This window comes from Urocitellus parryii, chromosome 4 (genome assembly GCF_045843805.1).
Source record: "Urocitellus parryii isolate mUroPar1 chromosome 4, mUroPar1.hap1, whole genome shotgun sequence".
Lineage (NCBI taxonomy): Eukaryota > Metazoa > Chordata > Mammalia > Rodentia > Sciuridae > Urocitellus > Urocitellus parryii.
In genome coordinates this window covers 1243707-1268036 of record NC_135534.1, presented here as the reverse complement: position 1 = coordinate 1268036, position 24330 = coordinate 1243707, and the positions used below count along the sequence as shown (strand labels likewise).

The 24330-nt window shown below is 57.6% G+C and overlaps 2 protein-coding genes across 10 annotated transcripts in view; one reads left to right on the top strand and one right to left on the bottom strand.

The window, feature by feature from the left end:
• Positions 1-14903, top strand: part of Mob2 (MOB kinase activator 2) — a 62502-nt gene extending 47599 nt beyond the window's left edge. For 2 of the 4 annotated variants that reach the window (XM_026379997.2, XM_026379996.2), the window contains exons 2-5: positions 7129-7289; positions 7511-7604; positions 13246-13370; positions 13875-14899. In XM_026379997.2, the coding sequence (XP_026235782.1) occupies positions 7129-7289; positions 7511-7604; positions 13246-13370; positions 13875-14185 (691 nt within the window). In that variant the 3' untranslated portion in view covers positions 14186-14899. Of the gene's footprint in view, positions 1-457; positions 608-7128; positions 7290-7510; positions 7605-13245; positions 13371-13874 lie in introns of those variants that run through there. The other 2 variants (XM_026379995.2, XM_026379994.2) reach the window with 2 other exon arrangements.
• Positions 14904-22933: 8030 nt separating this feature from the next.
• Brsk2 (BR serine/threonine kinase 2) overlaps positions 22934-24330 on the bottom strand; it is a 62994-nt gene continuing 61597 nt past the window's right edge. For all 6 annotated transcript variants that reach the window (XM_077797407.1, XM_077797409.1, XM_026379989.2 and 3 more), the window contains one exon: positions 22934-22953. In XM_077797407.1, coding sequence (XP_077653533.1) covers positions 22934-22953 — 20 coding nt within the window. The remainder of the gene's footprint in view (positions 22954-24330) is intronic.

Here is a 24330-nt window from a genome sequence, read left to right as displayed (position 1 = left end):
AGTCTGTCTGACCCAGAGACCCTTGCCCTAGCACCCACCATACCTAGAGTGAGGGTCTCATGTTCACTCTGCAGATGCCTATCTGTCCCTGGCTTGAGTCTTGCTGAACCAAGCCAAGAAACCAGCAGGAGGGTCCCCACCTGCCTGCTGGTTTCTTGGCTTGGCTCAGTGGGCAGTGGGCAGGCTAGGGCTGCATCAACCTTAGGTAGCATTGGAGGGCCCTTACTGTGACTGGGGACTGCCCTGTCCCCTCCTCTGGCCTTGCTTGGCTCCGCCTTGCCAGCCAGCTCTGCATACTTTGAAAAGGCAATTCAGGCCCTCCCTGTTTCCCATTTGGCTAGCCCTGGCAGCCTTTTACTCTGTTGAGGGAACAACTGTTTGTTTCTGCAGGCCTCCTCATTGGCCCAGAGCGAGGGCGGAGGGCACTTCCGAGGGAGGGAGCCTGGAGCAACAGGCCTGGGCCCTATTTTTCCTCCCAGCTCCGGCTCTCCTTCATCATGCTCAGAGATCACTGCAGTCTCCCCACAGACCGAGCTCTGCTCAGCCAGCCCCCCAAAACTGGACTCCGCTGCAAAATGGTACTTCAGGCAGTCAGCAGAGTGCTCAGGTAATCGCCTTCCCACAGAGGTCCATCTGGGGCCGCTGGCCTGGCCTCAGCTGCCTCCAGGCAAAGCAGCTGCGAGCCCCTGTGCTGTCCCAAAGGTGGGATAGCCAAGGACCAGAGCAGCCTCCCCAGTAAGGTTCCCCTTAACTGCCTGTGCTTCCTGCTGCCCTGCAGGTAGCCTTGCCTTGAACCATAGGAGGGAGCTTACCCTAGTGCCCGCTATACTGGCTCAGTCTCTCAGGGCTTGTGGCATCTGACTCCTGCCTGGTCCCCTCCAGATGTTTCTGGACAGCAGGTGCCTCTCACCACCAGCAGGTGTGTCTAGCCTGTTGTTGCTTCCAGTGACTGGCCCCTGGGCAGGGACTTGGGCTGTCTGAAGCAGGAGTGACCCCACAGCCTGTCCTTGAGTATCCTGGTCCAGAGAAGTGATGTGGGGCACCCCGGGAGTCTGTGGGAAGTTGGCTACTGAAGGAGTTATTGCCAGAAGTGTTGTTTCTGACATTTTTCTGACCTCCGACCAGCCTGGTGTGTGGGTGTACATGTGCATTAGTTAGTGTATGAGTGTGTTGGTGTGAGTTCTGCACCTGGCTACAGTTTCTAGGATGTGTCAGGTTTCCTTCCCAGGTTTGCCTGTTGTCTCAATAGGTCATCGTTTAAAATGAAAGCAGACGCCTTTTGATTCCAGTGTGGGTTTCATTGTAACCAGTGAAACCGGGCTCAGGGCCCCACTGAGGCTGAGGGGACTGCGCCTGCTGGTGGTGTCTATCAGGTGGTAGCGAGAGTTCTCAGGCACGTGGCTCCTGTGTCCAGCTGTCTGCAGGCACCGCTGGCTCTTTTCTTGGCTACAACCTGACCACCTGTCCATCATTGCAGGGAGGGCGTCACAGTGGGAGTAAGTGGAAGGTAGAGAGTGAGCTGTCTGATTTTAATGTGAAAATGTGAGGTTTTGGAAATGTTTGGGCAAGTTGGTGACATAGCTAGTTCCAATCTGGATTAGTGGCTGACATCAGTGGCATTTGGAAGACTGCACACGGATGTCCACAGGTGTATAGTGGGAGCAGATGCTAGGTGAGAGCCAGGGAAGATGGAGCCGCTTCATCTTCCTCATAGCCACCTGGGAAGTCATGGCAGAGGGGACTTCACTGCGGGAAGTCTCCTTGAAAGGGGGCGACTAGCCAGGCCCTACCCAGGAGCCTCCTTAATAGGCAGGGGTGTGGCAGTGCTGTGCACTCGAGCACTGTGGCTTCGTGGGCCACAGCGGGCACCTGACTCTCCCGGACACGTTGGCTGAGGTATCTGGGCATTTCCAGTGGATGGGTCTCTTTCTGTGTCCAGACCTAATAGGCTACTAGAAGCGCACCTGCCTGGGGTGCCAGCCTGCCTGCTGGAAGAGAGCTCACGGTCCCTTTTGCAGGTGCAGGTGCAGGTGCAGGGAGGAATTGGATGGGCCAGGAGGACCTCTGAGGCAGTGGTGGGGGGTGTTGGGCCTGCAGCGATAATGTTCAGGTGTGTGGGGGGGGGCACCTCCTGGTTAGAAACATAGTTTACAGACCCCACTGAGACCCGGGGAAGCTGAGTGGAGAATGGGCACCCTTCCCCTGGGTGTCTGTTGGGCTATCAGGAGGAGCCTGAGAGTGGTTGGCTCCTTACGGGAGGGATGGTCTACCTGGCCTGATGGTAGGGAAGGCCACCTCAGGGCCTCACCTTGCACTTGTCTGTGGGGAGGGCAAGACTCTGAGATGGCACACACTATGCCCTCCTCTTGTCATCCTCTAGCAGTAGTGTTTCTTGGACTGAGCTCCAGAACTTGCACTCCCCAACCTTCTGCACCCACCCCTGCCCCCCCAACATTGAGCTATGTGGGTCGGGACAAGCAGCAGGTTTGGTAAGGCAGGCACCCTTCCCACTTTCCCTCCAGCTGCTAGAGCCCACCCCTGCCCAGTTCCTGCTTTTTTGAAGTACCCCGTAAGGGACCTGCTTGACCTGATCTCTGCGATCCCTAGGCCTCCAACCTCCTGGGTTGCTGCCACCCCCTCAGGGCCTCCACCCTCTCGGGTTCCCACACCCACTCCCTAGATCCACCTGTGCTTATCTCTCAGAGAACCTTAATGTCCCAACACTGTGCGGTCAGAGGCTGAGGAAGACAGAGTGTGGTGCTCAGAATGGGGACTTATGTTGAGTCTGCAGGTGGCCCAGCTCCAGGCCAGAGGGGGAGTTTCAGACTAGCACTTTGGGCAGCATGCTGCTCCAGCACCCACCCGTGCCCCATGCCACTCTAGCTGCACTGGCTCTGTGCCTGGCCCCTGCCTGTCACACAGACGCCGTGAAGATTCGTTTTGTTGTTAGAAACTGCCAGCTCCTGCTGCTCCTTAGCCAGTGGGTGTGCCAGTGAGGGTGCCCCATAGTGGCAGCAGTACATGCCAGGTGCAGGAAGGCTGGGCGTACAGCACGGGCGAGTGGCTGGCAAGAATTGGGGTGATGTTTGTTGGGGTCTTAGAGGCCCCCAGGAGAGGTTGCTGTGTGGGCTGGTGCTGCAGGTGGGGCGCCCAGACCCTGGTGTCGTGGAGGACAAGCAGTGATGAAGGCAGGTGTGTGGGAAGCAGGAAGAAGGTGACTCTGGTAGGGCCAGGGCATATTTAAAGAGGGTGGCACCTGACCAGAGGGCCCAACCTCAGCCCACCGCGGGGTGGGAGAGTCTCCTGTCTGCCAAGACCACCCAGGAGAACAGAGGCTCTGGGCAGAGCACCCAGGACTAGGTCAGAGGAACCTGGCTAAGCCCAGGGAAGAAAGGCAGGTTGGGCCTGGGCATGCTTGACTGTCCTGTGGAGGCCCCGTCATCCATACTTGCAGATTCCTTCCTCAGGCTGAGTCTGGGCCCTATGTGTCCCCTTGGTCCTGTCCTATGGAACCAAGTGAGCCCTGTGATGAGGATCTAGAGAAGCTTGGGCTGGCAGGAGAGTTGTGTACTGGGCTCTGGGCATCTCTGGCCGGTCTTGGGTAATGGGGACCATGAAACTGAGAAGAGCTTCAGACGTGGTATTGCACTGGCCTGTTTGGTCTGGAAGGGCAGGTTCCAGTGGAAGTATGCCAGTGCCCAGCACAGGCCTGCCTGCTGCTCTCCAGCCACAGCCCGCAGCCTCTGTGGCCCCTCACAGGGAGCCAGATCCTTCAGGCAGGCACTGCCCTTGCCTGACCCCTCTGAGAACCCAGGTAGAGGCTGGCCTTGGTTCTGGGGCCTGTCCCAGTCTTTGTAACAGTGTGAGGTGTGAGCACAGGATGTTGTCCATAGGGTAGCCTCCCCGAGGGGTCCCCAGAGGGACATCTGAAGCCCTGAAACCTTGAAGCCCTGGTTCCTTCTGCCTAGTCGCCCATCCCACTCCCTGTAGCTCACAGGGGACAGTTCTTAAGCCACAAAACAAGGAGATTGGTGGCAGCCTGGCCCCACTGCAGCCCACCTGGCCTTGCAGTTGTGGTCCCCCGATGGGAGCTGGGCTCAGCATGTGTCACTGGCCCAAGCGGGACTAGCCTGCAGAGCAAGGTGTGTAGGAGATGAAGGTCAGTTTGGTGACAGTGCGGGCTGGCCCCTGGGTCCTGCAGAGAATCCACCCTGCTGGCATGAGGCTGGGCTCACGTGCCCAGCATTGTATTCTAGGCTGGTCTCAGCTTTTTGATTGCTGCATGAACCCAGCTCATGTTGGTGGTCAAAGAGCGGGGATCAAAGAATTACTGGGGATAGGGAATGGAAGTGTCCTGAGGATCTCTGCAGAGCGCCTCCTGGACTTGTCCTGGTCAGCAGCTCCGGGAAGGACTGGAAGCTGACTATGTCAGGGCAGAGCTGTGGGGCCCAGAAGCTCTTGCCAGGAACTTTGAGGTGGCCTCACTGTGTGTAGTGCATTCACACTTGTGCCTCAGCCCAGCAGACCCCTGAGTGCGCTCTCAGAGCTTGCTGTGTGTCAGGAGCCCCAGGGCCCCGTCCTGTCCCCTGCCTGGCTCTGGCCACTCCCAGCTCTGCCCTGGAGGCCAAGCTCAGTCGCCTTTTAAGGCGAAGATCTGCCGTGAGAAGCCAAAAGGAAAACATTTCCCTGGCATCCAGGGAACATTTTTCTTTCCTCTTTCTCTTAAGTAAACCATCAGCAATCTTTCAAAATACAAGGGAAAAAAATAGGACCTGGTCAGAGAGTTACAAAGACCTTTCACCTCCCATGTGGCCTCCCAGGACCACATGCCCTGCTTGGTCGGAATGCTGTGTCCTTGGGATGGGCGGGAAGGCAGGTGCCCAGCCCATGCCCGGCCTGACTTCTGTGCTACATCTCTTCTTGAACAGCTAGGGGCAGCAGCTGGCTGTCTACCTCAGGAGAAGCCAGGGTCAGGTTGGTGCCTTCTTTCCTTTCAGGGGCACCAGCAACCCAGAGAGGCATGCTAGGGACGGAGGCCAGGACCACCTTCACCTCCCTGCCACTCCATGGTGGTCATGTATTAGCACACTGCTCTTCCCCCAGGGCAGCCCAGAGCTCCCCGCACCCCCACCCCACCCCACCCCATGGAGCAGGTGGTTCTTCCAAAGAGGCACCTTCTGGGACCAGCCCCTTCTGGCAGGGTCTGCACCTCCCCTTACTTCTCTGGCCCACTTTGGCCCCTGATCAGCACCTGTGCTCCTTGCAGCAGGTGGCGTCACTGGGGGAAGGGCAAACTGGGTGCTTACCCTTATCCCTTCATCTCTTCAGTGGAGCCTCGGCACCTCCCTTTTTTTGGTCACAAAGGCTTCATGACAAAATTAACTAACACTGTTTTTTCACAATCCTGTGTACCATTGAAGAATTCAGTTGTTCAGATGAGAACCTGAGGCCAGGCTGGAGGGGTTCCCCGCAGGCTCTCAGGCTTCGCTCCCAGGAGCCCCACTGGGAGCCCTAAGATGTCAGAGAGCCTCATGCAGATACTGCCAGCAGTTACAGCCTGGTCCCTTGCTGCCACCACCGAGAGCCACTCCTGCCTGCCATGGCTTAATATTAGGCGGCGCCTGCTCAGAAGGTCTTATCTCCTCGCTGCAGGGCGAGGCTGGTGGGCCAGCTGGAGCATCTGTTGGGCCCTTCAGCAGCCACCTTGGGGAGAGCAGTGTGGAGGCTTCAAGTAAAAGCTCTTTGCTCCGAGTCACATTTTTGCCCAGGCCGACTTTGCCACATGACAGAGAGAGACTCTGTCAGAGGAGTCTCCTGGCTGGCCTTAGAGGCTGAGAACTTGGGCCAGGCGTTCCCAGCCAACAGGGCAGTCTGGTAGGAGCACCCCATCTCAGTGCCTCTTAGAAGCTTGTGGGTGGAAAAGCCTCTGGTGTGCAGGCTCAGTGCTGCCACAACGTTTACTGGAGCAGCTGGTCTGGAGGAGGTGACCATCTGCAGGACCTGAGCATGCTCTGCATGGTGGCTTGGATGCTGAAGTTTACCCAGTTCAAATGAAAGCAAGATACTTTTAAGATGTATTTATTCATTTAAAAATAGCCATGGGATATGGCTCAGTGGTAGAGCACTCACCTAGCACATGTGAGGCCCTGGGTTTGATCCTCAGCACTGCATAAAGATAAATAAATACAGGTATTGTATCCATCTACAACTGAAAAAAAAATTTTTAAAAATTAAAATGGCCATAACAAGCCTACTGTGTGTTAACATAGCAGCACATTTTCATTAAAAAAAAAAAAAATCTTTTTCGTGGGAGAAGCTTAGGAGTCTCTGGGGGTCCTGGAGAGGCCGGGCTCCCCCACCACCTCTACCTTACCTTGACCTGTGGACACCCTACATGTGCCTCTCCGGGGACTTGGTGCAGGTTGCAGGTGGGAGTGTCCTGGCTGGGCACACCAGGGACACTAAGGTTAGAGAGGCTGTCTCCTGTGCATGCTGTCCAGCAGCCACCTGGAGATTGTGACAGGAAGGAATGAAGGATGCTGCTGACACTGTCTGCCCAAGCCCATTTTGCACTCTTGGGGTGCCCAGCAGCAGGGTTTCTATTACATGGGGTAAGGTTGCCCTACCCCTGAGGCATGTACCCTCTGAAATCTCAAAATGAGTACACAGTGAGACTCAGTGTGGCTACAGGGGGACACAGGCTCAGTGAGTGTGGTCCCAGGGGACACAGGTATAGTGAGGTTGACTGTAGAGGGACACAGATACCCCAAGGGTGCACAGTGAGGCTGCACAGGATAGTGTAGGGTTGTGGTCACAGCCCCAGAAAGGCAACCAGTGCTCACGTGGCTACCACTTGCCTGCCCTGGGCTCTAGCCTCCAACCAATCAGAGGCCTGGTGCCCCTGTAAGCCAGGCCAGAGCTCCCTGAGGATGGGGGCCAGGGCAGGCACATGTAGGACACTTCCCACCTGTAGCCATGGCCTCCAATCCTGCCGGCTCTGGCAGAGGGTTGGGTCCCTCTGCAGGTTTAGGTGTTGGCAGCCTCCCCACTGCCTGTGTCTGCATGAGGCCCTGGTGGTCTGGTCCAGGGGGGCAGGCGGTGACCACACTGCCCTCTTTCTGTTGGCAGGAAGTCTAAAGCAAAGCCCAACGGCAAGAAGCCTGCCGCAGAGGAGAAGAAGGTGTACCTGGAGCCAGAGCACACCAAGTCTAGAATCACCGACTTCGCCTTCAAGGAGCTTGTGGTGCTGCCCCGGGAGATCGACCTCAATGAGTGGCTGGCCAGCAACAGTGCGTGCAGGCCAGTGGGGAGGGCCACAGTGGTGGGGAGGGCATCTCCTCTCCCCCTCCATGGGCATCCTGGAGTGTGCCCAAGCAGGTCTCAGCAGTCCACCTGCTGGGGAGGCTGTGGGAGGATGGGGCCCTGCACAGCCTGAGCTCCCTGGCTGAGCCATGCACACATGAGCTGGAAGCAGGGGCGTGTTCTCACCCGTCCTTTCCATCTCTTCCAGCAACGACATTTTTCCACCACATCAACCTGCAGTATAGCACAATCTCGGAGTTCTGCACAGGAGAGACGTGTCAGACAATGGCCGTGTGTAACACGTGAGTGATGGCCTGGCACAGCCCCTCCCGGGGGCACAGGGTGGGTGTTGCTGCCTTTTCACCCAGGCTCCTGGCTTCTCAGACTTGGTCCACACCTGGAGCCTTTGCAGAGTCTCAGGCTGGGCCTTCTTCCACACCATCCTGTCCCTAAGGAGCCTCTGGCCTGGCCTTGAGGGGCCCTGTTGGAGCACAGGAGGTGCCCGCAGCTACTGAGGCTAACAGGCAGGGAGAGTTCCAAAGGGATCACCCAGATGTGGCTCCCTGGGGCTGTGGAGCACTGGGAGGGCTCCTCCTCAGAGCTGTCGGTGTCCTGAGACGGGCGCCAGGGCTGGAGTGAGCAGGCTGGGTTGGTTGGGCCTGGGACACCCTCTTGGTGGCTTTCAGACAGCCCCATGCTGGCTGCCCCTTTCTGCCCTCTTCGGGAAGCACGTGTATGTTCAGCTCCACAGCAGGCGGATGTCCCTGAGGCCCTCGCCTGCACGGGGTGCTTTGCTGGGGTAGGAGTGGCCAGAGCCAGAAGGCCCCTCTGCAGGCTTCAGCTTGGGGCTGGTGCAGTGAAGAGGTTCAGGGTCTCGTTCTGTTTTGTTGTGTTCTTTTCAGACATACATGACAGGAGAGTGTGTGTTCTGACACAGAGACATGGAGTGTGAGTTATTCTAATTCGGATCCCATTCCTGTGGTTGTATATGATGTGGAGTTTCTCTGGTCATGTACTCGTATATGAGCACAGGAAAGTGATGGCCAGTTCATTCTACTGTCTTTCCTATTCCCATTCCCCCTTCCCTTCATTTACTTGTCTATTCCCATGAACTTCTATCTGCCCCCTTACTGTGGGTTAGCACAAATATCAGAGTATCCAAATATCAGAGAGAACATTTGGCCTTTGGTTTTTTGGGATTGGCGTATTTCACTTAGAATGATAATCTCCAGTTCCGCCCATTTACTGGCAAATGCCATGATTCATTCTCCTTTATGGCTGAGTAGTATTCTGTTGTGTATATATACCACAGTTTCTTTATCCATTCATCTGTTGAAGGGCACCTAGGTTGGTTCTGTAGCTTAGCTTTTGTGAATTGGCTGATTTAAAGTCCTTTGGGCACATTCTGAGGAGTGGTATAGCCAAGTCAAGTGGTGGTTCTGATGTCTCCTCGTCATCAGGATGCTGCAGCTCAGGACAGGTGCCGACACACGTGAGCGTGTGTGCATGCACGCCATCCTGAAAGTCCTCCTGCCTAAGGATACAGCTTTCTAGGCTCCTGTCACAGGAAGAAGTCCCTATCAAAGCTGAGCTCACTCTTGGGAACCCACCAGAAGCCTCTGCATGGCAGGTGGTAGGTGTTCCCAGGCCTCGGCTTGCTGGGCCTGCTTACGTGGCACTGGTGGGTGTAGGCAGCATGTGGCTCTCCACCCCGTTTGCCCAGGAGAATCAGGTGTTCCAGCTGGGCATCACTTGGGGAAGATGGCACAGCTCCACACAGTCTGCTGAGAGTGGGCTTGGCACAGGTGAGGCAGAGCTGGCCTCTGAGGGACCATCCCCATGACAGACCCTGATGGCAGTGAAGGCAGCACTTGAAAGTGTGTGTCCAGCCTGGCTGAGGAGGACGCCTGCAGCCAGGCGGTGCCCTAGGTGCCCTGGGTGCCCTGTGCAGGCTAACTCAGCACCTCCCAGCTTCTCTGCACCCTCATGCCCTTTGTATGGGATTTGATTTTATCAAGCCTCTTGAAAGCATGTAGGGTTTAGTGTTGGGTTGACCGGCATCTAGGCCTGCATTCCACCGTGTCCAGTGTGCCTTGGAGAGCCAGGGCAGCTGAAGCTCTCCTCCCTGTTCTTTTTTTTTTTTTTTAATTTTTAAAAAAATATCTTTACTTATTTTTATGTGGTGCTGAGGATTGAACCCAGTGCCTCACACGTGCAAAGCAGGTGCTCTACCGCTGAGCTACAGTCCTAGTCCCTCCTCCCTGTTCTTGTGTGAACCCTCCTCTATGGGTTTGTTGTATATTAATTAATGTTCCTGTAATCCCTTCCTACGGACGTTTTAAGACCAAGGAATGGAAACTTAAAAGGAAAAGGGAGGTTGGTCAAGGATTCACAGAGCCCCTTGCTGTCCTCTAGGCCAGCAGTTATGCTTGGGTCACGGGAGGGCATATGCCAGGTTGGGGCAGCTCATTATCCTATTGGCACCTGTCCCACAAAAGGCTTGTTGGGATCCAAGGGGGAGGAGAGAAAGTGGACTTACGATGTGCAGAGGCCATGACTCAGAGGTTCCCACAGGACAGACCTCTGGATTCAAGGAGCAGGGTGAGCCCCCCAGGACTGACCTGTGAAGCAGTGTGCTGGCCCAGAGGAGAGGATGGTGCAGTGCCGTGGGCCTGGGGAGCTGGGTGGGGGGGCTCCATACATCACCAGTGTGAAGGGGAGAAGGGCCACCCCGAAGTCCACATCCCTGACACGCCCTGTGGGAACAGAGGCAGAGTGGGAAGGAAGCATGGGCACACGGTGGCCGCAGACTTGCCTGATGAGGGCAGACTTGCAGCCTTGGTCTCTCCGTCTGGCTGCTGTGACGGATGCTCAAACAGACAGCTTCTGAACACACAGATGTTTGTTCTTCACAGCTTTGGGGCCGGAATTCCAGGTCAAGGGACAGAGATCTGGCATATGGTGAGGGCATCTTGGTTCATAGGTGGTACCTTTTTGTGAGGTGCTCTGGGCCTTTCATTTTATAAGAGCACAGGTCCCCTTGCAGGGGCCTGATCACCTCCCAGAGGCCCATCTCCTAACACTGTTAAGTTGGGGTGAGGCTTCAACACGTTTGGGGGACACACACATTCAGACTACAGCATCACTGTGTCTGTCTGGTGCTGGGGATTGAACCAAGGGTACTCTCCCATGGAGCCTTGTCCCCAGTGGTTTTTATTTCTTGTTTTGAGACAGGGTTTCACTGAAGTTGCTGAGGGCCTAAGTCACTGAGACTGGCTCAGAACTTGCGCTCCTCCTGCCTCAGCCTCCTGAGTTGCTGGGATTACAGGCCTGTGCCATTGTGCCTGGCCACAGCATCACTTTAAGTGTGGTGACATCGGGACAAGCCAAGGAGATGCCACCCAGATAGCAGCCGAAGTGGCTGTGTTTGAGCCAGCAGAGACAGCAAGGCCGCCGCTGGGGCGACGGTCGCGTGCTAGAGAACGGTCAGCTCCTCGAGCAGAAAGGATGGGCTGGGCACTAAGCCTGCAGAGCCGCAGCAGAGGCCAGAGGCCAGAGGCCGCCAGTGCGGGGGTCTCAGCTGCTGGAGCGCAGAGTGCAGCAGTGGTTGAGGACACTCCAGCTAGGGCAGCGTCACGTTCACAGGGAGCCATCAAAATAGATGATGTCCTTCCCACGGGAGAGCCCTTGACATGTCCTGAAGAGTCTAGTAATGCTAAGGAAGGTGTCCACACGCAGTGTAGGGAAACTCGAAATCAGTAACAGGAGACAGGAAAATCCACGGACACTGGAAGTCAGGCAGGAAGTCTCCAGGGAAATTAGAAGCTATTTGAATTGAACACAAAATACTAGGATTTGTGGGACACAGCCACATCAAGGCCGAGAGGGACATTTATAGGACTCCGTGTTTATTTCAGAAAGAGAAGGAAGATCTCAAATTGATAAGTTTCAATCTTAAAAACTAGAAAAAGAGCAAAAGCAACCCAAATTGAGCAGAGGAAAAGAAATAAGAGCAGAAATCACCAGAATCGACTCAGGAATAACAACAGGGAAAAGCAATGAAACCAAAATGTGGTTCTGGGAAAGGTCAGTAGAATTGATATGCCCCTGGCAAGGAAGATGAGAGAGGCGAATGCTGGGTAGGAGGGACAAGTGGCGCTGTCACTGCAAAGACCCTGGAAGACAGTAGAAGACACTGCAAAACATCTTCTGTGCATGAGTCATACATCTCCTAAGATAAGCAAGACAAGAAGAGACGAAAGGTCCACATTTGTGCAGAACACAATCGTGAAAACCTCAGGGTTCAAGCAAAAAATAAATCCAGTAAGGTCAACAGGCAAAGCAAACAAACAGTTCTATGTGCTAGCAATGCGCAGTTGGAACCTAAATCAAGCAGTACCACCCACAGCAGCTCCCAAAACTGTGCCATTCTGAGGTATGAACTTGGCATGTGCAGGGTCTGTGACTGTGGGGTACACTGCAGAAGCAGATCTCAGGTGGCCTGCATGGGTGGAGGGACTTGCTTGTGCGCCAGCACGCGAGGGTGCCAGCTGCCCTCCACATAGGCCTTTCAGGTTAGTGCAGCCCTAGTCTGTGGCTTTGGTCCAGCTAACTCTGAAATGTGCATGGATGGCACAGTAACTACAACAGCTGTGATTCCAAAACTAGAGTGAAGCTGGTGAAGTCCCCAGTGTTAGGATTTACTGCAAAACCACTGTCAAACCAGTTAAGACAGAGTGGTGTTGGCTAAGGGACATATACTCAGCGCAGGGTTAGAGCAGAGTGCAGAAGGCACTTGCACTGGCCTGTACTGACAGTATGCCAAGTAAATTCAGCAGCAGGGAGAGAAAGGAACAGGGCACCACCTGGACCTTGCACGCTCCTCAGAGAACACTGGGCACTTAGGAGAGTTTCAGAAGAAGGTGTAAGAGAGCTCACAGACTTGACAGCAGAGCACCATCCGCTGGTGGACAACCCCATACCAGGGACTTCATGAAGAACATGGACTTCTGCTCCTAGAGAGAAAAGAAACTACAGGGTGGGAGAGCCTCGTGTACAAGTGCGATCGGGAGCCACCCACTGCTGAAGGACAGAGTCCCTAGCCTAACAAGAGGTCCCAGTGCTTGGGAACATGGCCCATGACATTTCGGGCAGAGGGCTCAGGCACAGCTCACCACCGCCAGAAGCAGCCAGAGAGGTCCACTCAGAGCCAGGACGAGGTCCTGCCACGTATGCAGCACACCTGTGCACGCCAAGTGCTCGGAGGACGCACAGCATAAGGGGTCGAGCTGTGCCGCTTAAGGGGTCCTCAAGTGCCCTAACCTGGGAAGAACCCAGATCGCCCCCAGCTGGCAAGTGGATGAACAGGCTGTGGGCCACACACCTGGGGACCCATCTCAGCAGTGACAACCCCAATCTGTCCCCATGACTGGTGTGGAGTGAGAAGCCTGTGTGATTCCTTCCCTGGCCCTTGCTCCCGGAGTGGCCCCCAGGGCAGCCGTGTGCTTTGAAGGCAGCACGGGCTCCCGTGTGGAGTGTGAGTGCCGTGAGGCCCACGGTGGCTGCATGAGTGGGCTGTGCACCGGCAGGTCCTTGTTGCAGGCCCTGGCCTACTGGGGCTAGCAGTCACAGGAGGACTGGCCACCCATGTCTGGATGGGGAGGTGCTTGGGTGGGTGCCCAGGGTTCAGGCCACTGACGGGAGACCCACTGGCTCTATGGGAAGGGTGTAGCTTTGAGCAGTGGGAGCAGGACACTGCCAAGGTGGGGGCCTCCTGGCAGATCCCAGGTCCCAGGCTGCCTCCCAGCAGGGGTGCACGTCCACCTAACAGAGAGACAACCCACGTCACTGCAGACAGTGGGCTTCCCGCTTGTGCATTCAGTCAGGCTGGGCTTGGCTCTTTCTGTGGCCAGGCAGGCGTCCTGACTGGCCTCTGTCCCACAGGCAGTACTGCTGGCATGACGAGCGGGGCAAGAAGGTGAAGTGCACGGCGCCGCAGTACGTGGACTTCGTCATGAGCTCCGTGCAGAAGCTGGTGACTGACGAGGACGTCTTCCCCACGAAATACGGTGCGTCTCACGGTGCTGCTCCTGGGGCTGGGGGCTGGGGGCGGGCTGGGCAGCCGCTGGGGGCCTGCCCCTTTGTCATGAGGGACCTGGGCTGTGGAGTGAGGCTGCGCCCATGGCAGAAAGGCTTGAGCACACCTCCACACTCGGGACCTGGGGCCCTAACAGGCCCTTCTTGGCCCCCAAGAAGGACTTGGAAATGATCCTGAGCTGCGGAGGGACAGCGCCTGGTAGCACTCACTGCAGCCTGGCCCACGTAGACAGCCCTGGAGTGCCTGTCAGGGTGGCATGGGGGCAGCCCACACAATGGCCAGCACCCTCCACTCCAGACACACGCGAGTTTCAGGGAGGGCTCAGGACGGAGTGTCCCTTGAGCTCCTGCCACTTCTGCTGTCTGGTGTCCAAGCCAGGAAATGGCGGCAGGTGCGTGTGCTCCAGGCTGGACGGGCCACCTGGATGCAGAAGCCTGGCCTCTTGCAGGCCTGTGACACCCAGCCTCCCCCCTAGGCAGAGAATTCCCCAGCTCCTTCGAGTCCCTGGTGAAGAAGATCTGCAAGTACCTGTTCCACGTGCTGGGCCACATCTATTGGGCCCACTTCAAGGAGACCCTGGCGCTCGAGCTGCACGGACACTTGAACACACTGTACGTCCACTTCATCCTCTTCGCCAGGGAGTTCAACCTGCTCGACCCCAAAGAGACCGCCGTGCTGGACGACCTCACCGAGGTGCTGTGCAGCAGCCCCAGTGGGGGCGGTGGGGGTGGGGACGGGGCCAGCAGTGGGGCCCCCGGGGCACAGAACCACGTGAAGGAGAGATGAGCCCCAAGGGCTGGACAGGGGTGCACATGTGCAAAGAGACAACCGTGGGTCTGCGTGTGCGCACACGTGCCCAGACACGCTGGTGGTGAGCTCTGAGGCCAGGCCGCCCGAGTGTGGGCTCCACAGACGCTGCTGCTGGGCCGCGCACTTCCTGCTCCCCTGTTGGATGATGAGTGCCGTGGGTAGCCGAGAGCCTTTGGAATCATTCACGCATTCAACAAGCATTTATTGGACTGAGGGCTGAGTCTTCTGCAGGGTGTTCCTCCCTTGGGTCTTCCCGTGCGGCCCCGCCCTCCCCTCGCCCCTCCTTGGGGGACTCCACTGCTTGGAAAGAAACACCTTGTGGTAGGTGGATCCCCCTCCACGGGGGCTTGGCTTGCATACCTGAGTTTCTGCTCTGTTTGGGGGTGGGGCTCACTTTTACAGAGACCCCTCCCCATCCCCCACCCCTGGCCTTGCTGGGATCCTGGCTGTGGATGGCTCTGAGTCAGCCAGCTATGGGAGGCCTGGGGCGATCTGCAAGGGCTCCTACCTGCTGCTTGCTCCCGTCATCCCTTCCTGCTGCCTCCCTGATGCAGGGAGGGCCTGCCATGTGCAGGTACCAGGGCGGAGCCACAACAGGGCTCAGGCCCTGCTTGGAGACGCGGCGGTCAGCAGAAGGCAGAGATCCGCTTCAGTTCATCTGTGCAGTCCTAATAAAAAGAATCCTCTCAGGTCAGAGCCTAGTGTGTCCTCAGCCTGGTCGCTCCTCCCTCCCAGTGGGCAGCCCTGTCTTTGTCCTGGGGCAGTGTCAGGTTGCCGGGACCACATCACCTCCTGTGTCATCCTCATGCAGGGACAGGCACCCTCTCATGTGACTGTAGTTGTCTCAGGGATTCCTGGCCAGCCTGCGCCATGGGCTCTGCTGCGGGGGCCATTCCTGTCTGGGGCTGTGAGCTCAGGGCTGCAGACATGAGAGGGCTTAGGGAAGAAGTGGGGCCAGGGGCCTGAGCTACAGCCTGGAGCTGGTCTGGAAACTGAGTGGGGGAGGGAGAGAGCCAGGGCAGGGACAGGGCCTGGCCAGCACAGGACCTCAGCCCCCCCCCCCCCAGTGGCAGGCGTGCTGTGCCTGGTGACTGAGGACAATGCCCTGGAGGTGGATTCCTAGAAGGTTCAGTCTCCACATACACCCCAAAATTGTTGGCCGCCTGGGTCCTGGAAGGCCTCCAGCCTAGCCTGTGCAGCATGCCTGTGTCTGATAGGCCCTTTCTCTACTTGCTCTGTGCCGTGGCCAGCCCCGGAGAGGAACTGGAGGCCAGAGCCCCCTCCCTCTCTGCTTCCCATGGGGTCTTCTCAGCTCCATCTGGGCCAGTCCCACCTGTCTGCTTTCTGAACCTGGGTAGCAGCTTCCTTGTTGCTTTCTGGGGACAGCCTCTCCTTCTCCCATCCTTGAGAGCTTCCCCCAACCTGATAGCCCCAAATTTCCCCAGAAAGTCCAGGGGCACCCCAGGGTCTTCACATCCTGGCCCCCCTGCCTCCTCATATGGGTCCTGCCCTGTGATTTTGACTATCAGCTGCACGGAGGGTCAGCTGGGGTCACTTTAGACTCCCTAGTGCCTGGACTTTCAACCCAAGCCTGCTGACTCAGTGCCAGGGATGGAGCCCACTGGGCTGTCCAAGCCTCGCACCCTGGGTGATACTCATCATGTCTCCCGTCATAGAACTTGACAGCTGGGGTAGCACCTGCAGTGGCTGAGGGTGCCACAGGACCTCCAGGAGAGGGATGGCAAGAGGAGGGAGGAGGCTGGCCTAGCAGGAATGTCCTCTAGTCAGCTCCCAGGTCACTGGGCATGGGGAGCTGGGCTCTGGAATGAGCTCTGCAGGGAGCACATCTGGCCTGCAGCCTGGGTCAGTGTGTTTAGGAACATGGCCTGGCTGCCCAGTGGGGGCTGGTGGAGGTAGAGGAGCCTGTGGGTGGGGACCGTCTGGGCTCTGTGATTGTCTAGGGTGGGGCTGGAGCTGCAGGATGGGGCCTGGAAGGAAGGGGTGACACATCTCCACCAGCATCACAGGACAGCCACAGGCAAGTGTCCAGAATGCATCTTGTCCTGATACTCAGTAGGGTGCTATAGGACTCCTGGCCACACACCCACCTGGGAGGGGATGGGCAGCTGGATGAATGCTAGACCAGCCCTTTAGAGGATGTTTCCTGCCACCTCTGAGGGTGACAGGGCAATGCAGTGTGCGCCCTGCCTCCTGGATGGCTTCTGGCTGCAAGACCTGCCATGTCCTGTCCAAAACCTGGGCCCTTGAGGAAGCCTTCCTGCCTCTGCCGTAGCTTCCCTGCTTGCAGGAAGGTGGCTGCACACAGCTCCCTCAGTTCTCCCTACATTGAAGAAGCCCAGACTGAATCCCAGCAGGTACCCACAGGTTCTCTCTCATCTGTCCTGGCAGGTGGAACAATTTTTTCCCGAGTCTACGTCATGATTGCTAGAACCTGCGACTCCATAGTGCTTCTGTGGCAAAGCGAGTGAAAGCTGCAGGCTGACCTTGAGGTGGGAGACCTGAGTTATCCCAGTGTGCCGAGGTCATCCTGAGCATCCTTACACATAAAATAGGTCCTTACTTGAAATAAAGAGCCAAGGCGGGGAAGGGGCACAGCTCAGCGTCTCTGGAAGCTGGGAAGGGGAGATGAGCTGTCCCCACAAGCCTCCAGGAGGAACCAGCCATGCCAATCTTAAACCCCAATTTTAGCCTGATGAGACTCGTTTTGTATTCTGGCTTGCAGAACTAAAAGGTAACAAATTTGTCTTCTTTGAAGTCACTAAACTTGTGGCAACCACAACTACAGAAAACGAAGGCAGTTTCTGGTCCCAGGAGTGAGGCACTACTAGAACAGACCCCGAGAACTGCAGAAGCGGCTTTGGAATTGGGCAGTAGGCAGAGATGGGAAGACTTCCGCGGGGCATGATAAAGCCCAGAGTTGCTGGGCAAATGGTTGGCAGAGTCAGGGAGGTGACGGAGAAGGGCCAGTTCATCTCTGAGGGAACTTAGAGTTGCTGAGATCATTCTCTGAGCAGAAATAGCAGTGTTTGAGGTGCTGTTGGGAGGGCCAGGAGCAAGGGACCTGTCGTGGGGAAGGCGCGGCTGAGCCGTCCTTTCTTGCTGAGGAGAGCAGGACCCGCACACAGCTAGCTTGGGCATTCAGTAGATGGACTGGTGGCGGCAGCAAGGTCCCATCTTGCCGCTCATGCAGTTGAGGAGGAAGGAGGGCACGCGGGCAGCAGCCCTTGAGCAGCAGGGAGCTCGCAACAGCCTAGCCAAATCGCAGAGGAGATTTGTCCAAGGAAGGGCTGAGGGTGCAGCAGATGAGCTTTAGCTAGTACTTCAGAAAGATGGAAAGGTCAGAGGGCTCTTGAAGATACAAAGTGGGTGGCTAATAGACACCTTTGGTCATCTAAGCAGAAGCTAAAATAGAGAAAAGGTGGTCTGTAGGGGCCTATGGAAAGCCCCTGGTCTCCTGGAGTGAATCCACATGGTCGAGGTAGAGACCCATGAGGTTCTGAGAAAGTGCTGTCCTCAGAAACCTTGCCTGCTGGACCTGAGAGCAGGGAGACGGGGTGAGATAAAAGCCTGTTGGGCCCCCAGAGTTCTGCAGCCAGGAAGTAGCGAAGGAAAGCAGACCTGCTGCTTTTCATTAAGAGAAAGCTGGGCTAGTGGGTGTCACGGCACACACTGGTGATCCTAGCCACTTGGGTGTCTGCTGTAGGAGGCCACCCTGGACAACTTAGGAATCAGAAAGGGCTGGGGTGCGGCTCAGTGGTAGAGCACCCTTGAGTTCACTCCCCAGTGCAGGGGAACAGGGAGACTGGGGGTCAGAGGGCAGGGTGTGAATGTAGGGGCAGAGCCATGAGCCACAGGGACCTGTACAGCTGCTTGGGCTCTGCCCTGCCTCTGTGGCTAGAAAGCACACACAGAGAGACTTTGCCCAGGAAGGACCACACCCAGAGTGTCACCCACCTCATGTGCAAACAGGGGCTAGTCAGTGGACCCGAGCAAGTAAAAGGACGTCTCTCACCCCACCGTGCTCGGGTCCCAGTGCCTGGATCCCACCAATGTCCCTGACACAGCTGGGGTTTTAAAGTATAGATGGGTGAGCACTATGAAGTACTGGCCTGGCGTGGAGATGGACCAGGCCCTGTGTGACCAGAGGCCTTAACATGAAACGGCAGCAGAGGCAGAGCTGGGAGCTGCAGAGACAGCCGCGTGCAGCACAGCCTGCTCTCCTGCTCTGAAGGTGGACAGGGGCCCTGACCCAAGGGGCACAGGGAGGCCTCAGGCTAGAAAGGCTGGGAGGTGGAGCCTTCCTTGAGCCCCAGAAGGAACAAAGCCCTGCCAGAACCTTGATTTGGGCTCTGTGAGGTCACTTCAGTGAGCCCTACCAGTTCTTGACTCCAAAACCACAAGAGAAGAGGTTTATGTTCTAAACTACTGTTGGGGGTAACTTGTTATAGCAGCGATAGGAATCTAATCCCTCTGTAAAATGGACCACGAGGCACTCCCAGGATCTGTTTTGAAGGCCTTTAATAAGAGGATCCATCAAAGGAGGAGCCATAGTGCTCCATGTCCCAGCACAGGCTGGTGCTGGGCTTCTGGGTGGGGACTCCTCTCCCTGCTTGTCAGCCCACCCTGTCCCCTCCTCAGGCATTGCTGCCTGATGTCCTCCATGGTCTTCTCTCCTCTCCACCGACCCTCCTCTTTCTGGCTTCCTGCTGACCTCCCTCTATCCCTTGGCAGATGATACCAAAAGCAGCTTGGGTGGTGACAGGAAGTGTGTGTGTGTGTGTTGGGGGAGGTTGTCCAGGGAAGGGAAAACGTCAAGGGCGAGGAGAGAAGACTGAGAAGAGGGTGGGGAGGCTCCGGCCCACAGGGAGAGGGGGCAAGACGGGAGGCAGAGTTGCCAGCGAGGCCTGGACGCCTCTGGTGATGAACTCCCTGGCATAGGATGGGTGGCGGGGCGGCTGGCCCGTGGAGCACTGAGGATCCACCCTCTCCCAAGCTCCTAGGCCTCATGACACAGGGATTCTGTACTCAGGAGGCCGACTGAAAGTGGGGACTGAAGCTGGGACAGGTCCCTCCGAGCAGAGGCCTGTGGGTGCTCAGCGTCTCCTCCCTGAGCTCACCTCACCCTGCGGCAGCTCCTGCCGGCACTCAGCCCTGGCAAGCATGAGTCAGCCATCCCCACGGTCCACCTGTAGACCCACTGGTAGCTCACTGGGAACCCAGCACTCGGGCCAGGCCGTGGTAGGCACAGACCCAAAATGTACCCGAGAACTAGGGATTGGGAACCCCACCCAAGTCCTCATTTTCATTTCTTCATAGGAATAACATTGAGGACCATTGGCTTCATGCTGAGTCTAAAGTGCTCAGGACAGTGTCTGACACATAGGAAACCTTTTGTATCTATTTTATTTTTTTATATAAATGCAGTTTGGGGATGAGCTTGCTTTGGCTCCTGTTAGCTGAAACCAAGAGAGCTTGGTGGGAGAAGTGAGGCTGAAGGGCAAGGCCCCTTCCTGAGCCACGCACTGGGCCAGTAGGTGTGCAGATGGGAAGCCGGCAGGTCTGTTCAGTCGATTGGTTTCCTTCTGGGACTCAATCCAGTGCACCCTAAGCAAACCGTAGACTTCAGTGTCCAGTGGGTCTGTGTGGTCAGCTCTCAGAAAAGCACTGCAGGACCACAGGCCAAGATTTCCTACCCACGACCTGCAACCTGGGACCTCCAGAGCCAGCCAACTATGCACCTTGCTCAATGGTGGCACCCAGTTCCTTCCTGGAACCTCTCTTAAAGCTCACATTAACTGAGATAGTGTGCTACTTGTCATGGCAATAGAGTCTGTCCCCTGGCTGCTCTCAGTGTCTTCTGGAAACTGTCTCCCTTGAGGACATAGTGACATCCAGGATGGGGATGACCCCAGCTTCACCCCAGCACTCTTCTTCTGGGCTTTGAGCTCAGAGCTAAGCCAGAAAAACAGGGTGCTCTCAGGCTTTCTTCTTTCTTCAAGATGGTGTACCAGCCAGATGCTGAACTTCAGAGCAGGGCCTCAACCGTGCCATTCGGCCCCAGTAGATACATGGCAATATCTGGGAGAACTTTGGGTTGTCACAGCAGAAGCGGAAGACAGGTTCTGGTAGGTATTGGGCAGAGGCCAGGAATGCTTCAGAGCCCCCCAGAGCTTCCACAGAGCACCGGATGACCCCACCACAGTCAGCCAGCCCCCGGTGTTGGCACGGGTGATGGAGCCCTTCTCCAGAGATGGCGAGGTAAAGGCTGGGCACTGCCGCTAGGCCGCGCTGCAGCCACGCCTGGGAACGTTGGCTTTGTGGACATGGTGTTCTCTGCTCAGACCCCTGTTGGAAATTGCCCCATCTGCCTTCAGGCTGTGGGGGACTCCTAGGCCCTCCCAAACATGGGGCCGGCCGTCTTCTGGCCCTGGGAACGGGATCCACCCTTTATGCTCTCACAGCAGAAGGGCAGCCAGGCTGTGGGTGACATGGTGCCTGGCCTGCAACCCTCCACAGTGGGTGTGACTGAGACCATCCTTCAGCAACCCTGGACCCTGACTCCTGGGCCAGGTCAGTGCCCAGCCTGCATTCTCCCGGAGTAAGGAACAGGAAGGCTCATTCTCTAGGAGAAAGCCCAGGTGCTGGGTGGCCCTGTGCAGGTCTCAGGGTGCTAGTGGAGCTGCAGGGATGAGGCGGGGACAGTGCTCCTGTCTCCTGCTGCCCTGTCCACAGCAGAGCTCCATGCCAGCCCTGTCCCTAAATGTGGTACTGTCTCGGACCAGGGCAGTCTGGGGAGATGACCATGGCTGCCTGGACCCCTGTGCAGGGGTTGCTCTCAGCTGGGCAGAGCCCACACAGGCTCACACCGGGGTGAGAGCCGCCTCAGGGCGTCTCTGCCTTTCCTGAACCCAACCCGCCCCGATGGAGACCTTGCATCAATTGTCTTTTCGGAAGGAATTTATTGTTCTGGAACTGAAGTTGCTCACAGTCATCTGACAGGGGGTACACTGGATGGGGACGTCCGCGTGAGTCCGCGTGTGTCTGGAGTACAAAGAGGAAGGCCAAGGAGAGGTATTGCTTTCGGCACCCTCTGTCACCCGGAGAAGCCCCCCCTCGCCCCCCCGCCGCTGTGCCGCGTGGCTCTGTCTCCTGGACAAGCCCCCGCTCCGGCTGTGCTGCGTGGCTCTTGCTGTTGCAGGTGTTTGGTTTTGTTTTATGCCTGGAATCCCGGCCTGTGGTGGAGTTTCAATGTAACAGAAGCATTAAAATCTACACGAGGGGCCGAGGGGCCGGCAGGGGAGACACCACAGCAAAGGCATGCATCGGGCCCACCCCGCCTCCTGCGCCGCCCACGTCTGGTGCCAGCCTCGGGGGCCAGGCCGGCTGGACAGAGGGACGTGAACGGAAGCCGGAGGCAGGGTGGAGCAAGGCGGGTCTGCGGTGGACAGTGGACAGCAGGCAGCGGGCAGGGTGGCCAGGCCCCTCACCTCACCACGTACAGGAGAAACACACTGCAGAGGCACACGCCACTGACTTTGTCTTTTTTTTTTAAAGCTTTTTTTTTTTTAAATTTTAATTAAAAAAATGCCCCGAGGTGGGCCTGCCATCCCGTGTGTCAGTGGGGTGCCAGCCCAGGGCCCTCTTTCTACCCCTTCACCCTCAGACACTAAACCAAGGTCACCCAGCCTGGCCTGGCCACAGGGGCAGAGGTGTGGGTCACAGGGCGGTCTCAGCCGCCCTGCTTAGGACCACACCCAGCCCCAAGCCCCCCAACAGAGCTGGTGCTGCTTCTAGGCAGCAATAAAGCCACCTGGGGCAGAGCTACCCGCGCAGTTCTTTAAATATATATATGTATATGTATATAGAAATAACCAAGAGCAAGGAACCAAAACACAGAATCTCAGCCCTGCCCCCGCGGTCCCCCCACCCCCACACCCTTTTCCAAAAACAACCAAGAAAAAAAAGTTTATAAAAATATCTTGCAGGAATTCTTTAAAGTTTACAGTAGCTTGCCAGCGCGCATCTACCGGCCAGCCCCACTGCCCCCAGCCCCCAAGGGCTGTGTCCTCAGAGGGCACCTTGGCTCCGGACCCACCCTGCCCGAGACAGACAGACAGACAGACAGACGGACGGCAGGGACAGACAGCAGGAGGGCATGCCGCCACCCCTTCCCTGAACAGAGAACAGAGAAATAAGGAAACTCAATAAATTAAAATAGCAAATAAATAATACTGGTCTCAGCCCAGCCCCACAGCCTGGCCAGCCCCAGGAGCTCCGGCGCCCACAGGGTCTGTTCCACTCAGCCAGGGAGGACCTTCAAAGCCAGGTGTGCCCGCGGCCCCCAGTGAGGCAGTGGAGAAATGGATGCAGACGAGACAGGAGGTGGCCCTGGAGAGGCCGAGGTGCGGAGGAGAGGAGACGGCCGGGAGGCCTCCAGGAGCGGCTTCGCCTGCCACAGCCCCTGCCCCGGAGACGGCAGGGCAGGCTGTCCCTGCCGCAGGTCTGCTGGGCTGGAGGAGGCATCCGGAGCCGGGCCCTCCTCCCGCGGGCCATGCGGAGCTGCACGGGGGCCGGGGCGGTGGACGTACGCTGGCCTCGCCGCCCGCCCGGCAGCAGCAGGAGGAGGGAGGGCGGTCCGCAGCAGCTGCCTTCGGTCAGCCAGTGTCCGCGCGGAGCAGAGGGTGGCCTCCTGGAGGTGGCATGTTAGCTTTTCGGGATAATTCCTGGTATCAGAGCGGAAACAAGCGACGTCGTCAGAGACAGGCAGAGACAATGACCGCGAGAGAGAAAAGAGAGCGAGCGGCGCCCCGCCCGCACGCCGCGGCCCCGCGCTCTCCTTTGCTCCCAGGCTTGGAGGCAACGTCTGGGCGGGCGGCTGGCCCGGGTCCACACTAGGCGGTGGCGGTGGGCGCCACGGTCAGCGCTGTTCTGGGGAGGGACTAGTGTCTAAGGCTGCTCACAGCGGGCGGCCCCATCCCGGCCGTGTCCTTGCCCATGGGGTGCTCGGCGTCCCCTCCAGGGCCAGCGGCCGCGGAGTCACCGAGGGGGCCGTGGGCACTCCGCTTGGCGGGCGTGCTGGGGGCTTGGGCCGCCTGCCCGTTCTTCTCGTCTGAAAAAAGTTGTTTAATTACGTCAAAGAAGTTACTCAATGGGCTGCCTGGGTACACAGAACAGAGACAAAAAAAAGAAAAGAAAAAGAAAAGGGTGGGGGAGAAAGGAAGGGAGGGAAGGAGAGAGAACAAACAAACAAATGAACGGAGAGGCCTTGAGGAGGAAGAAAAGCCCGAGGAGGTGTCTGAGAGGCGGGCGGGCGGGCGGGCCGGCAGGGCTGCAGCAAGCAGGCGGCAGGCGGCAGGTGGGAGGCTCCGGCACCCAGAGGGGCCGCAGAGCCCTGGGAACCCCTCCTCTCCCCTCCCAGCCTGGGGCCATGTGGGCTGGCGGACCCCATTCTGGAAATAGTGGTGTAAAGGCCAGGGCCCACTAGGAACCCCAAGATTGAGCAAGACCCTGAGGTCAGCAGCTGCCCCCTGCAGGAGCCTGCACAAGGGTGGGGAGGCTGCAGCCAGCACCCAAGGACTCAGCAAGGGAATGTGCCTCCCGGGAGGCCTGGAGCCAGCCCCTGGCCAGCATGGACATTCAGCAGCAGACAGACAGATGGATGGATGGGTGGACAGGCATGGAGGGCATAGGCAGGCAGGGGTCTGGGGACAGACAGCTAGGCCAGGTTCCTGGTCCCAGAAAGCAGGAAGAATGGGCAGAAACAGGGTGACCACCCCTCCGGGGGCCTGTGCTCACTGCCCAGGCACGCCATTGGTGCACCTCAACTCTACTTCCTGACCTGACCTCCATCTAAGCCCAGAGCCCTGCAGGCCTCCTCCTCACCCTGCCAGGCCCAGCCGGTGGGCAGAATCCATTCTGACTCCAGGCCAGCACCTGTACCTTGGACCCTCACCAACTTCAGGTATGGGGACCCCTCCCTTCCTGCTCCAAGCCTTGGGGTCCCTCCTGTGCCTGCCCTGGTCCTTGGGATGGACAGGGGCTGCGCAGGGAGGGGAGTGAGTGATGGATACTGCTCCTGGCAGAAGATGGGGGCCACAGGG